The 17,372-nt window shown below is 37.9% G+C and overlaps 1 protein-coding gene across 1 annotated transcript in view; it reads left to right on the top strand.

Moving 5' to 3' along the window:
• UGCG (UDP-glucose ceramide glucosyltransferase) overlaps positions 1-17,372 on the top strand; it is a 53,001-nt gene that overhangs the window by 23,480 nt on the left and 12,149 nt on the right. The window contains exons 2-3 of the mRNA XM_060237157.1: positions 9,293-9,434; positions 16,720-16,822. Of these exons, the coding sequence (XP_060093140.1) occupies positions 9,293-9,434; positions 16,720-16,822 (245 nt within the window). The remainder of the gene's footprint in view (positions 1-9,292; positions 9,435-16,719; positions 16,823-17,372) is intronic.

Raw genomic sequence — 17,372 nt, 5'->3', positions numbered from 1 at the left:
GATCCAAAGAGGAGCACTCCAGTCTGCCAGTAAGGCAACAAGTATTATCTAACTGACCACATCCTTGTCATGGCAACAACCTGGTCTATCTCAGTGGCCCTCATACTGTATGTCACTAGCATATCTTCAGCAGTGATCTCAGATTCTACCTCCCCCTGTGGTCTCAGATTTCACCTTCCCTGTAATCTCAGATTCCACCTCCCCCTGTACTGGTTTTTGATCATGGCTGAGGTGATCATGGGTACGTGGATGTTTGCTCTCCTGCATATCCCTGAGTATGTAGGGACAGTGATGCCCCATTGTAACTTGGAGACCACATTGGAACCATTTCCAGATGAACTCCTTTTTCTCCAAATTAAGATTTCAGACTTTAGAGAGAGCAGATGGTCAGGATGTTGAAGATGCTTGACATTGATGTCTCCACATTTGATAATAGGTCAAGGGATAAGATTTTGAGTTGCCTTTATCCTGACTCACCTGGTATTGTGGTGTTTCCTATTTTGGAGGACGTTGCTGACTTGACAATACCAATTTGGCAGAAATTGGTATCTGCTCCAGTTACTTCTCATAGGGTAAAGAATCTATAGAAAATGAAGCAGGACTCATGTGAGTTTCCGCCTCCTTCTTTGTTGGTTACTGAGAGCATATAAGTGCATCAGAAGCCTGATCAGTTCTCCTCTTCATCTAATAGAGAGGGATGACTTTTAGATTTGTTAGGCAGAAAGTCATATTCCTCTGCAGCTCTGAACTTCAGGATCACAAATTACCAAACCATCATTGATGGCAACCAGCTTTTCCTGTGGGACAACCTGTCACAATATCTGGACACTCTTAATACAATAACTGGACACTAACCATATAAAGTGGTTAGGCTTTAAAAACAGGAGAGAAACACAGGCATGCATGCATGCATGCAGCCAACGTGGCACCAAGGTCCATAACATTAGCTGTTGTCCTGATAAAACATTCTTGACTGAGTACAACTGTTCTCTCTTAGAGACATGGTATAAGGTTGAGGACCTTGCCTTCAAGAGAGTTCCTATCTACAATCAAAAAGAATTGTCAAACAACATAATCCCTTAGTGTTTTTTCTTCACCTTCCAGCCCAAAGCAACACTTCACAAGTGCCTTACCAGTGTCCTCAGCATCAATATCGGCCACCCTCCTTCCAAAGGAGAAAGAGTGTCCCAAGACATAAATCTGTAGGCCAGCAACCTCCTCTTAGGGACCGGAGTCAGCAGTTCCCAAAGTTCTGACTCTCCATTCAGATGTCCTCAGATGGTCCCATATTCAGGGATAAGTTAGCCTCTTTTTACAGTGCATGATGTTCTGTTTGTTCTGATGTTTGGGTTTTGTTGATTGTTCGTGATAGTCTTGAGTTCACCTCACTCCCCCCTTTGCCTCCCCACATTAGCAGCAGTGGATAATCCAGACTGGGGTGCCCTTTAAGTGTTCCCTTTAAGCTCAGTTAGTGTGAGCTAGCTCACAGTTTTTTAGCCTCTGGCTTACACATTTTTGTCTTAGCTCAGGAAAAATGGCCCCAGAGCAACTAATTTATGCAGTAGATCACAGCTTTAATGCCAATAGCTCACAAAGTAAGATTTGTGCTCATAAGACTCCACAGCTTAGAGGGAGCATTGGTGCCCACTGTACTCTGTTCAGGGCAAGAGGTCAGCACACAGTAGTGGCCTTCACATTAATATTCTTGAGCTACATGCAGTCAGGTTCACCCTTACCTTCTTTGCAGATATCCTCCAAGACAAGAGGGTTCTTGTTCAAATGGACAACACATCCACCATATATTTCCTCAACAAACAGGGAGGTACTGGCTCTCAGAGGTTGTATATGGAAGCCATTGTAGTTTAGGAGGTGGCTGCATGGACCACAGTTTTCCCTAGGGCTAGTCACATAGTGGGAATCCTGAACATCATAGCCAACAACCTAAGCAGAGTTTTAGCAAACCACAAGTGGTCAGTTCAGCCAAAATATTTTCAGGGAGTTTTTGAGAGGTGTGAGACCCCTCTTTGCCACATCCAAGATGAGAATGGCACCACAGTTTTGTTCCCTCACAGGCAGTGGTCTGGCCTCATTGGGAGATGCATTCAAAATCCCTTGAGTAGGGACTCTGTTCTACATCTTCCAACCCTTTTCTCTCCTGAGCAAGGTTACCAGGAAGTTGATAGCAGAAGGCTGTATTCTTATAGCTCCCTTTTGACCTCATTATATTTGGTTCTCTGACCTCCTCTGCCTTGCAGGGTCAGAGTACATCACCCTTCCCCCAATCCTGGATTTGCTGATAAGGGAGCTTATTTTGCACAATGATATAGCTCGCTTACACCTTACGACATGGTGGATACACCTGTAGAATTGCAGTTCTTGCCTGAGGTGTGTGATATCGTAATTTAGGCTAGAATCTTCAACCAGGTACTCTAGGAAGTGGATTCAGATTGAGTCCTGGGCCCAATGCAAGGAATTATTGCTCTTTACATGCCCATTACCTTTATGGACATATGAAGCTGCCTTATACTGAATCAGACCCTTGGTCCATCAAAGTCAGTATTGTCTACTCAGATTGGCAGCGGCTCTCCAGAGTCTCAAGCTGAGGTTTTTCACACCTATTTGCCTGGACCCATTTTAGTTGGAGATGGCGGGGATTGAACCAGGGACCTTCTGCTTACCAAGCAGATGCTCTAACCACTGAGCAACCGTCCCTCCCCTGAGTTAGTTTTTGAATACCTGCTTTCCCTATCTGATGAAGGTTAGCTGTATCTTTTGTAAAGGTCCACTTAGTGTAGAGGGCTCTTCTCTGTTTGCAGTGTCTCTGTCACAGTGTTTTCTCAAAGGTCTGCTCAGTGTGTTCCTCTCTTCCTCACATTGTTCTGCAGTGGTCTCTCTCCCTGGTACTGTCTCAGTTAATGAAGCCTCTCTTCAAGCCTTTGACTTTGTGCCCACTGGCCTTGCTTTCCAGAAAAGTAGTTTTCCTGGTAGTGGTTTGTTTGGCTAGGAGAATGAGTGAATTAGCAGTTCTGAGGGTGGACCCCCACTGTTTCTGAAGTTTTTCAATGAAAAGGTGGTGTTTGCATTGGAAGATACCACTGGTAGACATCTGCAAAATTGCAATGTGGTCAGTGGAAGAAACTTTTTCAAGCATTACACATTGGACCTGAAAGCAAGGAAAACATGGGCAAGAAAGTTCTCCAGTCGCTTTTCCAATGAAAGCTTCACCCCACCTCCTTCATTGAGTAGTTTGCTAATGTCCCAATGTGGGGTTGCACGGAAGATGGAAGTTGAAAACAGAGTTGCACTTACCTGTAACTATTGTGTTTTTTTGTACAAAATACTTTTATTAACATATAATTAAAAATTAAAAATTACAGTTACATTTATAATACAATATATCTAGGAGACTTAAGGAGGTGTAGTTTTCATGCATTAATATATAATCTAAATATCTTAAGCAAATATCTCATTACTTAGTTCAATAAAGCTGTAATACTTCTATAATATTTTGTATCTCAGTCCGTACATGTAAATATTCTAATATTGGTAACCAGATTGCTATAAAATCAGATTGATTTTCCGCATTAGTTATTGGTTTCATTTGATCATTCAGTTTAGCCATGACATATATATTCCAAATGGTTTTATACCAGAGGTTGATTGTTAATGTTTTTTTCATTTTTCCAATTACTCGCTATTACTGATCTAGCTGCAAATATAAGTAACATTATACGTTTTTGAATAACATTGCACGCTTTAACTTCTTGGAAGTCATATACCAAAAAGATAGAATTTTAAAAGCTTGTAGGCGTAAAGAAATAATTGAAGTTGCATTTTCCTTGTTATGCTGTATTTTCTCCCAGTTTTCTGATGTAATTGATGTACATATTTTTTTCCATTTAGCTTTATATGTAAGACCTGAATTCTTTGCAGTATTATCCAATATTTGATAAATTTTAGAAATATTTCTTTGTTTATTCTCACCAACCAAATTAATCATTATTTCAAAACTTGTTAATTGTTGTTTCATTTCTGGTAGTTTTATTTTCTTGCACATATTTTGTATTTGAAGATATTGATACCAGGATACAGTTTTCCCTAATCTTTTTTTTAAATGTAATTTTTCTGTAATTTGATTTTTATATGTTAAGTCTCTTAATGTATTTATATTGGCTTTTCTCCAAGTTTTATATTAATTTCTGTCTAGTCCAGGAGCATACCATTTCTGTCCTTAAAAAAGAGGAAATCGGGTTATTTCTGGTACAAGTTTTTTTCTATATAAATCCCATATTTTTAGTGTAGTGAGTAAAAAGTCATTTTTTTGGATATTTTTTGGTCTATCATTTTTATTTTGCCATATTACTTCCTTTATCTCGTAAGGTGCTGTGAATTTGTTAAGTTCTAAAACCCAATCTGGTATATTAAACAATTTTAACATAATGTTCTCGTTAAATGGGTTGCTATATAGTAATTGTATAGATTAGGGAATTGAAATCCTCCTAAGTGGGACTTCCTATACAATGTATTAGCCTTAATTTTATGTTTTTTATTATTCCACAACAAATTCAAGAGCATATTTTGCCATTCTAAAATTTGAGATTTTTTGATAAAAATTAGTATTGTTCTAAATAAAAATAAAAACTTAGGCAAAATAAAGGATTTTATTAAATGGTATTGATCTATCAAATTAAATATTTCTTTATTCCATTTTTGAAGTTGTATTTTAACTTCCTGCACTATTTTACAATGATTCAACCAAAATGTATCTTGAAGATTAGATGGTACTTGTATTCTCAAGTATTTTAGAGACAAAGTAATCCAATTAAAATTGAAATGTTTTTGCAAATTCTGTATTTGAGTTCTGGTAAAATTTATAGGTAACTATTTTGATTTTGTTCGATTTATTAATAGTCCAGAGACCTCACCAAATTCTTTAAGTATCTTTTCTAACTTTTGCAATGATTGGTAGGGATCTGATAGAAACAATAATCTATCGTCTGCAAACATGGTAAGCTTATTTTCTTTCTCTCCCATATTAACACCTTTTATATAATTTGAAGTTCTAATAATAGATGCTGGAGGTTCTATTGCTATTGCGAATAACAATGGGGAGAGCAGTCAACCTTGCCTTGTGCCTCTTTTTAAATTGAATGTTGTGGAATACAAATTATTTATTTTCAGGGTTGCCTGTGGATTTTCATATAGTGCTGAAATAATATTTGAAAAATACATTCCAAAACCCATTTTATATAGTAACGTTTTTAAATATGATATACTAACAGAGTCAAATGCTTTTTCTATATCTAAGGAAAGCAATATAAGTGGCTTTTTAGTTTTTTCAGTTAGTTTCAGAATATTTAGTACTTTGTGTATTATCTATTAGATCCCTATTGGGCATGAAGCCTACCTGATCTGGCTTAATATACTATGAAATAATCATTTCCGTTATTTTTGTTGATACCAGTATGTAGTCTGTACAGGTATATACATTGTGCCTATTGGAATAAAAGGTATGATCTCTCTCCTGTGGATGAGACTCTCTCCAGGCATCTAAGTACTGATGTTCCTTGATTAATGCATCTAGTTCTGTTAAATGTTTTGCTTGCTTTTTTGAGATGTATTTGTTAGTTTTAGTTTTATCTAGGTTGAAATCAATTATAAAATTCAAATCCCCTCCTAGAATAACATCTCCTTCTTTGAAGTGGTCTAATTTTTGAAAAGTTTCCTTTAAGAAATGAATTTGTTCCTTATTCGGTGCATAAATTGAACCAATTGTAGTTAACTTATTTTCCAAGTGGCCTTTTATAAACATATACCTCCCTTGGGGGTCTTTCATAGTATCAATTAAATTAAACCTTACATTTCTAGAGAGTAATATTGCCACTCCCCATGACTTTGACATTCCTGAAGCTTGAAATTGCTGTTGAAACCATGAATTCTTAAAAATCAAATTAACAGAATTTTTTAAATGCATCTCTTGTAGCAATAAAACATTAGGTTTCAATTTGTGTAGGTTAATTGACACCCTTTTCTTTTTAACAACATTATTCAAACCTTGTACATTCTGAGAAAGAATGTTTAAATATTGTTGTTCTTGGAGATGAAGAAACAGGAATTCTGCTGTTCTTATTCTTTGGGGGAGAAGACTGAGTAAACAGTTTCCTTTTGGGTGATCTTCTTAGCCATGTCCGATGGTTCTTTAAGTCCCAGTATTCAAGAGTTTCAGTCCTGACTTTATAGCAGTTGCTTGAAGTCTTGCTCCATTGTAAATCGCTTGTAGGGTTGCTGGGCCAGACCATTTATATTTTTGCCGTACTACTTGCGGTTGTTGCAGTATAGGTTTTATGTCACGTCTTTTGTTGATTGCTTCAGAGGTAGGTCTGGGAAAACGATTTTAATTTCCTTATATTGAAAGGCACCTTTTTGCTGAACTATTTTTGTCTTGACTCTGTAGTCCATAAGCGTTGCCACTATGTCTCGAGGATCTTTCCTTTTTGTATTGAAAAGAGAGTCCAATCGGTACGCTTTTGTTACTATAGGCACTACTTCGTCCTCAAAGTTCAGTTCCTTTGCCAACAAATTGGCCATAAACATTTGTAATTCCTGCATTTCGGACTCTTTTTCTGGAAAACCTCTGAATTTCAGATTATTTTGTCTGAGCTCTGTTTCTAAGGTAAGAATTTTAAGAGCAGTAGAGTCATTTTCATTTTGCAGAATTTGATTTTCTTCCTGAACTGTTTCTGCCAGCGTCATAGCCATGTCTGCAGTTTTTTAAACTTCTGTTAGTGTCATTTTTATTTCATTTAACTGCGATTGGCTTCAGCATAGCTTTAATCTGTTGTAATAAGCTATTTTCTAGTTCAGATAAGTCTGTTTTAGTAGGGAGCATTTTGTTCTTGAGTCTCCTGAGTCTCCATTTTCCCCTCCGCCATTTTAGTGTTGCCGCGGCTTCCTCTCTCCACCTCCATCGGCAGTGTTTTTGTGAAATAATGGCTTACCAGGCGTTATTGTTTCTCTGGTTTCTTCTGGGTTGGTACTGTTGCTTTTTCTTTCGTTTTATTTTCCATTTGTTGAAAGGAATCACTATTTTAGAGTATTTTCTCGCCGGGATCTAGGAGAGCTAAAGCCTTAGGCATCCATTCTCTTCTGCGACGTCACGCCCCCCCACCCACCTGTAACTATTGTTCATCATCATCTTCTGTGCAGACACACATTCCCTCTCTCCTGCCCCTCTGTGAGGTCTTGTATGATCGTGCTTAGTAGTGCATTTGCTTGTAGTGTCCTAGCAGGGGGTGCCTGCCTCCAGAACATGTGACTTTTGGGGCGGGAAAATCTATTTGCATCTGCTCTGGGGGGGGGGGTTGACCCCTCAGAGGGTTTTTAACTGGAAGAAAAGCTGTCCACAGCTGGCCTACACAGGTGCAGTCCCAGTGTGTGTCTGCCCAGAAGACATTTATGAACAACAGTTACTGCTAAGTGCAACTCCGTTTTGTGCCATGATTATTTCCAAAGAAATTAAAAATATACAACAGTATGCACTCCTACCTAACTGTACAAGCAATTTTTCAGGAAAATATGATACATTGAAGTAGATCATAAAGGGAACAGTTCCCCAAAGAGAGATGGTGCTCAATCTGCATTGGTTTCAAAGTGCTGTGCAAATTTTGTTGCAGTGATGCAGAACAAGATAGACTACAATGGCCTTCAGTGGATTATATCCAGAGTTGTGCTATGCTACAGTTTTGCGACTGTATTGCGTAAGTGTGGATTCTATCACTGGAGTCAAGTATCTGTGTTCTGAAAACCTCAAAGTTTATTAAAAAGTGGAAGCTTTCTGTTTCTGGTCATCCAGAAAGAATAGCATACGATTCGTTACGGAAATGCCCTGCATTGATCTTTGCTGCTCCCAGTAAAAAGCAGAAGTTGAGTAGGCAGAATGCATAAGTGTAGGAAAATACGACTGACTTGACAGGGGACAGAATTTTGAGCTTTTTACATGCAGGTTATCTAAAGCTGTGATGATTTTTTGTGAATATCACTTGAATCAACAATTCATCAGTGTTAAATAAGTTATAGTATGTTTTATTGTAGCTATATTTAAAGTTACTAAAATATGTCAAAATTGTTTTATGAAACATACCTTTAATGTAGGGATGTGTCTCTTTTCACTTTATCTTAATGCATCTATTCATTAACTTACTAGTATAATTTTCAAGCCTCATCAAACAGTTCTGTGTTCTGGTAAACTTTCTGCTATCAGATCTTTTGGGAAATTTGCTATGCAAGCACCTAATAATTAGAAGCTAAGGTGCATTACTATTGTTGTAAGGCCCTGTAATTCAGGTTCTTTAAAATGTTTCCAGAATACCTTTATTGGGTGTGCATTTCAGATAAACCCTCCTGTAACCATTCGGTTAGCACATCATCATTTCTCTCTAACTTCATGGTAAATATAGTCCAGTCATTCTCAAGTTGGTTCTCCTTGTTTTAGTACAAGTGACTGATTTACAAAATTGTCATACAAAGTTCCTCTGAATGTGAAGCTGAAGCTTAGTTGTTTGAGAGTAAATCCCTCTTGAACTGGACAGTTTTTTTTTTCTGAGTAAGCACATAAATGATCAGCGTTCAGTGTGAATTTGACAGCATTTTGGTCTGCATAAAGCTACATGGAGAACTCCTCCCCCCCCCCCCCCCAATTATACTGCGTTTGTTACCTGCATGGAGTTCTGGCCTTTCACTGTTAGGGTACATCTTTACTGTATTGGGTTGACCTTGTTCACAGCCACATTTAACTTTTCAGTCATTACATCTTTTTGTTAAAATACACTTTCTGTGTGCCAAAATACTTTACAATTTGTACTGCATAGTCCTAGCAGACCCCCTAACATATGAAAGGCTCTCCATCCCAGCAGAACTATTTTGGCTGAAGCATAAATGCCTCACGTTATCCTGGTTGGTTCTTGGGCTTGAGCTTAGGGGAACACAACTGAGACTTAGCCTCTGCACACATCCCTCTTTCTTTGCCTCCCTTATTAGACAAAGGCTGTGAAGGGCTTCAGACTAGGCTGCCAAGACAGCCTTTCTACAGACCTTACTAAAAACCATGCAGGAGGATAAGGACTTTCTCATGCAATATCTTGTACTTCTGTCCAGACAGGATTGGAGAGTGCTGTTCCAGCATGCTTGTCACTTCTGTTAGAACCAGATGAAGAAATTTTTTATTGTTGTCTTGCATAATATAGACTGGCTGTTTATGACACTGTTACTAATAAAAGGACATTATGTTTTTCAGGCGTCTACACCTCAACAAAAAAGCATCAGACAAACAGCCATATAGCAAGCTTCCAGGAGTGTCACTTCTAAAACCATTAAAAGGTGTTGATCCAAACCTCATCAACAACTTGGAAACTTTCTTTGAGTTGGATTATCCAAAAGTATGTATTAAATTTTAATTTTGGATCAAAGCAAGTCTCTTGAATGGGTATCTTGTCCAGCAGAGTATTATAATGCCTGATGGTGCAGAGGGTACAAATGTAAACTATTATATTTTTTTTACTGCCTGGGTACTGTGCAAAAACAGAAAAAATATCTAAAATAGCTTTTAGCACAGGAGTTGAATGTCCATCTCACCTGCTTACTGTACAGTGGAGAAACTTACAGAAGGACTTCCGCTAATGAAGTGTGACTCTTTCCTTCCTTCCCTGTTGCAGCCCCAAATGTTCCCTGAAAAGCTGCTCCTGTGGGACATCTCAGGATCATTTGGGACTACAGCATTAGCAAGGAACTGGTGTATATAACTTCAAACCTGCCAAGCAGCTGCTGAATTGTAACTTGTTGGTTGCATTCTTATACTGATTGGTACTCTTCACTTAGTTGCTAGAATTCATGTGAATTGCAGTCATTAGGAATTTCCCCTGATTTATTAAGCTCTATAGCAGATATGGCAATAATACCCTTCTTAGATTTTTTTGTGATTCATCATCTAGGCTGCTAAGTGGTAACCTAGATACGCACTTGGTGTCATCTGCACTCTTTTGCCAGTAGCATTCTTGGTCAACTTTCCTGCGTTTGAATTATAGATGCAGCAATTGGTTGCTTACTTAGAGAAGACAATCTTTTAGTGTCCTTAAAATTTAGTATGTACGGAGACCTGAGAGCTGCCGGTTTGGCAACTTTTTGTACAGGATCCTTTTCTCGCTATAGGCAAAACTCTCTTGCTTGCATTTAGGCTTAATGAATGTGGAAGGGGACAAATTGGCAGCAGTTGCTTACAAGCATTGCCTGTGTATCTACTATAAGTCTTTGGTTTGGCAAGTCCAAAATATGGAATGTAAGGTGACGCATAAGAAATATATTTTGCTGAAATACATTTGAGAATGAAATTCCTATTGAAACCAGACTAACTGAGAACAGGCACAAAACTGTTATTTAGAGTCCAAAGGTTTTAGTTTTCAGATAGAACTTCTGAGTGCTGCTGAACCACAAGAGAACTCTTTATAATGTGTGTGTGTGTGTGAGAGAGAGAGATTGATTGATTGATTGGTTGATGGAATGAATGAATTGCTGTTTTAATCATCTTTCCAGCATGTTGCGAAGTAGAAAATATCTAGGTTAACTCTTACTTTCATGTGAAGCTATTAGTGAGCACAGGATTAAGATGGACTTGATAATTTGTGTGTTCAGCCATTTTCTGATGTTGATAAAAAAAGAGTTTATGATTTGTAGCCAACTCCGTAGTAAAGACAAATAATATGTTAATTTTAAAACTTGTTTCACTATCCTACTCTATGGACATCTGAATGTGTTGTTTGGTAGTAAGGTTAAGGAAATAAGTGTCTTTAAAAAAAAACAAATTTGTTTCCTTAACCTTACTACCAAACTTAATTCTTTTGGTTTTCACACATAGTTTTGCTGATGTAGAATGTGCCTTGAATTCAGTGATGTGCAACTGGAAACATAGATGGACTTGGCACAGTTCTGCTTGCACAAAATCTTGTGCAACATCTAGTGCTTTGCTCCCTAAACATGTTAATAGGGCCTGGGAATTTGTTGCTCAATGTCTTGTGCAAGCAGAAACACAAATGAGATGCCATAAGTTTGATAGTGCAAGCAGCTGCCATAGTGTTTCTTCTGCATTTCTGCTGTAGTGCAAATAGAAATTTTGTGCTGAACACAAGCCCATGTTTACAAATGGGCAAGATATTTACTTAATTAAAACATTTTTATCCCACATGTCTTGTCATAAACAGCAACTCAAGGCAGCATGCAAAGTTAAAACTTTTACAAAATGTAAAGCGACTTCATGTTGGCTACGGAGTTGGTTTAAAATAAGAGCCCACCTCACTTCTTTTTGTCAAACCATTCCTGAGAGTCTTAGCTGCCCCTTAAAAGAGCAAATCTCTGTAGTAACCAGAGTACCAGACTCTGATGGAGGGCTCCAATAGGAGGGGATGAGGATGAGGAGATCTGAGATGATGGCATGGGTTCGTACTAGGAAAGGCAGGCAGCCCTTCCATTATGCTGGAACATCTGGCTGGTGTTCTAAACACTGTAGTTTTTTGTTTCTTCGACCTAATTCAACTGTGTATAACCCAGACCTTGACAAAAAAAATTTGGCTCTGTAAACCAGACCAGAAGTTTAGGAGCCAGACTTATTACTGAGTTTTCAGAATTTCTCATATTAATGACTATATTTTGTCATTATTGCCACCATAAAACCTGCTCCTTATTTTTCATAATTTTAACAGAAGTGTGGTATATAAATAAATGCAGAGAGATTGCCCTGGTTGTCATCCCATCAACAGAAATCTCACATTTAATTCTAACCTAACTTTCTGGTAATCCCATTATTGTTTTAAAAGCTCCATTTAATTTAATATTGAATATCACCTCTGAACATCCTTTGCCTTAAAAACCCTACAAAGTCACCATAAGTCAGCTGTGACTTGATGACATGTTCCACCACCATCAGAGGCATACTGTAAACTATCTTCCTAGAATATGTATACATGAATAGGGGACCTGCAAAGACTGGGGGGGGGGGGAGGGGAGGATCTCTCTCCCCACTTTTTCTTCTTTCCTTTCTCTGAAAGCCCCCAAAGCCTCTCCCCTTCCCCATTTTCTTCTGCCCTTCCCACCCATCAGCAAGCCTACTTTTATTTGCCTCCCCTCTGTTTTTAGCTATATTTACTCTTTCATTTATACCCTGTTTTTGCCACAATGAGGACCCAAAGCAGCTTATATCATTCTCTTCTCTATTGATTCCTCACAATGACCCTGTGAAGTAGGTTAGGTTGAGAATGTATTACTTACCCTAGGTTATCCAGTGAGCTTGCTCAACAGAGCAGTGATTTGAACATGGGTCTCTGATATCCTAATCTGAAACTAATCTAACTGTTACATCACACTGGCTTTTGAACAACAGCAAGCAGCCAGTCTATGCTAAGTTGCATGGTAGCAAGTCACCTAGTGGTTGTTGACAGTCTTGGCCTCCATGAGCCCTCCCTCAAGGGTCAAAACACAGTGGAAAGGGCCCTGTCATCTCCACTTGCCTTTTGTTGAGAGAAACTAAGGATTTTGAGTACTGTTGTGGTGGCCTAGAAAATGGCCACTGGGCATTTGTTTCTTAAAGCCTACAGGTGCTGCTTCTGTTACTGGGGGGGGGGGGGGGATTTTTCTGCAAAGGTGTGGCATTTTTCAAGTTTGCAGAAATATGTTTTGTTTGTTTATGGCTCCAGTTTTTTGGATTTTAACTATCCACACATTTGGCCATATTGAGAGTTAGATATTTTGATAGCTTTAGCCTTCTCATTTTAGAAACTGTGTATATGAACTCTGGATTAAATGGCCCATACGTTAACCTGCTTTTATTTATGAAAGAAGAGATTGGGTAAAAGTCTTGTTTTTCCTCTAATCTCTCCACTGTATTTCTGTTTGTGGTTCCTTCTCTCTCCTCTTTTCCATTCTAAATGAATTCATTCCGTTGGCTTGCATAGAGCAAGGGATAAGGGACTAAATATTGGCATCATCAGCAACTGCATAGTGCCTGCCTTTGAAAAACTTTGGGTAGTACCTTACTTGTGAGGAAATATGTGAATCTGAGCATGGCAGCTCAGTTGAGAGTCTCTGGGTGTAAAAATAGGAGTAAGGAATAACAGTGATATTATTGTGGGGGTCTGCTTTAGACCACCAAGTCAGGCAGAGGACTTGGATGAGATACTTCTACAGCAGATTGCAAAGTTCTCCAAGAGAAGGGATACAGAGATCATGGGAGATTTCAATTACTCGGGCATCTGTTGGAAGTCCAACTTTGCTAAAAATGAAAAGTCAAATAGATTCCTGACTTGTCTTGCTGACAACTTGCTTTTCCAGAAAATGAAGAAGGAAACAAGGGGATCTGCTATCTTGGATTTGATTCTTACCAACAAGGAAGAATTGATTGAAGAAGTGGAAATAGTGGGCACCCTGGGCAGTAGCGACCATGTGATTTTGGAATTTACAGTCTTAGGGAAGGGAAAAGCTATACGTAGTCAGACTTATAGGTTGAACTTCAGAAAGGCAAACCTCAATAAACTTAGAACTGTGCTGGGTAAAATCTCATGGTCAGAAATACTTAAGAGGAAGGGGGTTCAGGAGGGATGGGAGTTTCTTCTGGTAATAAACAATTTTTATTAGTAACATATTGTAGCAAAACTATATCTACATCTTATAAAAACTTAAAAAAGAGAAATTCTTCTACCCCATATCTTACTTTTCCCCCTCCCCTCCCCCCGTTACTTGACCCCCGCCAGTGTTATTTACTTAAAAAAACATATATTAAAGGTACCTTTAACTATTAAAAAACCAAAAATTATACTTTTGTGTTTAAAAAAATGAAAACCTTAATCATTATCAAAAATTGTCCAATGTCCTTTTATTTTCCACTCTTTTTCTACGTATCTTCTGAACTTCTTCCACTCCAACTTAAAAAGCTCCAAATCATAGTCTCTTAATTTTCTTGTTAATTTGTCCATTTCACTCCATGACATAACTTTTATAATCCAGTCCCATTTCTCTGGTATTTTTTCTTGCTTCCACAGCTGCGCATACAATGTCCTAGCAGCTGAGAGCAAGTACCATATTAAAGTTCTATCTTCTTTTGGAAATTTTTCCATTTGTAATCCCAGCAGAAAAGTCTCTGCAACTTTGTTAAATTCATATCCCAAAATCTTAGAAATCTCTTGCTGAATCATTTGCCAAAACATTTTAGCTCTTTCACAAGTCCACCACATATGGTAGAAAGAACCTTCATGCTTTTTACATTTCCAACACCTGTCTGGCATCTTGTTGTTCATCTTTGCTCATTTTTTGGAGTCATGTTCCATCTATACATCATCTTAAAACAATTTTCTTTAATACTTTGACATGTTGCGAGTTTCATAGAGTTCTTCCACAAATATTCCCAAGATTCCATCTTTATTTATTTATTTACATTAATTGCCCATTTTATCATTTGAGATTTCACTACTTCATCTTCTGTAGACCATTGTAAAAGTAATTTGTATACTTTTGAAATTAATTTCTCATTATCTCTGAGCAGAACTCTGTCCATTTCTGTTTGTTCTTTCCTTATTCCTTCGGTTTTAATATCATTCTCCAACAAACTTTTTATTTGTTGCATTTGAAACCAATCATATTTGTAACTCAATTCTGCAGCAGTTTTCAGTTCTATTTTTCCACTTTGTATTTTTAAGAGCTGATTATATGATAGCCATTTTTCTTCGGCTGTTTTAGCCGTTATCTTTATCACTTCGGCTGGCACTATCCATAAAGGTCTCCTCTCATCACCATATTTCTTATACTTTATCCATGTATTTAATAGATTACTTCTTATATAATGGTGAGAGAAAAGACCATCCATCCTCTTTTTACCATAATACAAGTATGCATGCCAGCCAAATTTATTTCCGTGGCCTTCCAACACTAAAAGTTTTTTATTTAACGTTTTCCATTCTTTCAGCCATACTAAACAAACTGCTTCATGATATAATTTTAGATCTGGTAATTGGAATCCACCTCTCTCTTTTGCATCTGTCAAAATTTTCATTTTAATCCTTGGTTTCTTCCCAGCCCACACAAATTCTGAGATTTTCCTTCGCCATTTATCAAACTGTTTAGCGTCTTTCACAATAGGAATAGTTTGAAACAAATACATTATCCTTGGCAGAATATTCATTTTTATTGCAGCTATTCTACCCAGCAATGACAAATTGAGCTTGTTCCATTTTAGCATATCTTCCTCCATTTTACGCCATAACTTCTCATAATTATTCTTAAACAAATCAATATTTTTCATTGTTATCTCCACCCCTAGGTACTTTACCTTGGAGTGGAGGGATGGGAGTTTCTTAAAAGCAAAATACTGAAAGCACAATCACAGACGATTCCTATGAGAAGAAAAAATGGAAAAAACCTAAAGAAGCCAAAGTGGCTCCATAAACAGCTCTCTAAAGTCTTGAGAAATAAAAAAGACTCCTTTAGGAATTGGAAGGAGGGCCTTATAACCAAGGATGAATATAAACAAATCACCAGTGCTTGTAGAGAGAGACTTGTCTTAGCAGTAGTATGTGTGAAAAGGATCTAGGGGTCTTAGTGGATCATTCGCTGAACATCGAGTTAACAGTGTGATGTGGTGACTAAAAAGGCAAATGCAATTTTGGGCTGTATGAACAGAAGTATCGTGTCCAGATCATGTGATCATGTATCGCTTTTCTCTGCTCTGGTAAGACCTCACCTGGAGTATTGTGTTCAGTTTTGGGCACCACATTTTAAGAAGGATATAGACAAGTTGGAATGGGTCCAGAGGAAGGCAACGAAGATGGTGAGGGGTCTAGAGACCATGTCCTGTGAGGAAAGGTTGAAGGAGCTGGGGATGTTTAGCATGGAGAGGAGGCAGCTGAGAGATATGATCACCATCTTCAAGTACTTGAAGGGCTGCCATATAGAGGATGGTGTTGAATTTTTTTCTGTGGCCCTGGAAGGTAGGACCAGAACCAGTGGGTTGAAATTAAATCAAAAGAGTTTCCGGCTCAACATTAGGAAGAACTTCCTGACCATTAGAGCTATTCCTCAGTGGAACAGGCTTCCTCGGGAGGTGGTGGGCTCTCCTTCCTTGGAGGTTTTTAAACAGAGGCTAGATGGCCATCTGACAGCAATGAAGATCCTGTGAATTTAGGGGGAGGTGTTTGTGAGTTTCCTGCATTGTGCAGGGGTTGGACTAGATGACCCTAGAGGTCCCTTCCAACTCTTGATTCTATGATTCTATGAAAAGGAAACCAATGGCAGCAAAGCTTTGTGTCATCTAAAACAGATGGTTTCTGAGATTTGAATATTATTTGTCCAGAACATCTCCAATGCATTGGGCATGTAAAACAGATGTTTATGACTGCTCTTTAACTACTTAATCAAATTAATTCCTTAAAAAAAAACTAGTTTAAGCAGATTATGATGGCACATGTTGAAAATGGTCCTCCTGACATATTATTTAAAAAATTTTGGCGTTCCAGTTGTGTGTTATCAAAACACCCTTGTTGCTGGAAAACAATTGCAGATTATGGTTGCAACAAGACATGTGTTATATAAATAACAGTTTGCACCTTGATTCTTGTAAATCAAACCTCGGCCAAAACTATTCTATGTTATAAACTGCATAACAATTTGCACTGCAAATCTTTTCCTCAGTTTGAAGTGCTTCTTTGTGTACAAGACCATGATGATCCTGCCATTGATGTATGTAAAAAGCTCCTTGGCAAATATCCCAATATTGATGCAAGACTATTTATAGGTGAGTGAAGAACAACTTTATTATTTCTATTATCAATTTTTAAAAATGAAAAATTAGTCTGGTTAATATATTAAACTGCAGATTACTGGTGGTCACCTTATGGATATTTTTCTTAAATACACAGAAGTATAAAGTGTCTCCATGATACTTGACCTGTAGAAATCTGGTAATTCTAGATTCCTACAATTCAAAACATATTTCTGACATAAATGACTCCAAATGGAAACAGGCTAAATTGGGTGTGGTGTTTTTTCTCTTCCAGAAGACTATCTATGCAGCTGTTCTGGTGAAATGAGGTCCTCAGATGTTTATTGAAAGTTTCTGAGCATTGACTCTTGCAGCTTTAACTTCTTGTAGCTTGTTTTCTCTTAAGTGCAAAGGAAAGGACATTTATTTATTATTTTGTTCAATTTATATCCTGCTCTTCCCATGAAGCAGGCTCAGGGCAGAGAAACAATTAAAAACAAGATTAAAATTTCAATATAACAACTCTGCCTCAACAATTATGACCCAGGCTGGATGGAGGCCTAATAGAGGATGACAGCTGCTG

The sequence above is a fragment of the Heteronotia binoei genome, chromosome 4, assembly GCF_032191835.1.
Source record: "Heteronotia binoei isolate CCM8104 ecotype False Entrance Well chromosome 4, APGP_CSIRO_Hbin_v1, whole genome shotgun sequence".
Classification (NCBI taxonomy): domain Eukaryota; kingdom Metazoa; phylum Chordata; class Lepidosauria; order Squamata; family Gekkonidae; genus Heteronotia; species Heteronotia binoei.
This window is presented reverse-complemented; position numbering and strand designations above follow the sequence as displayed.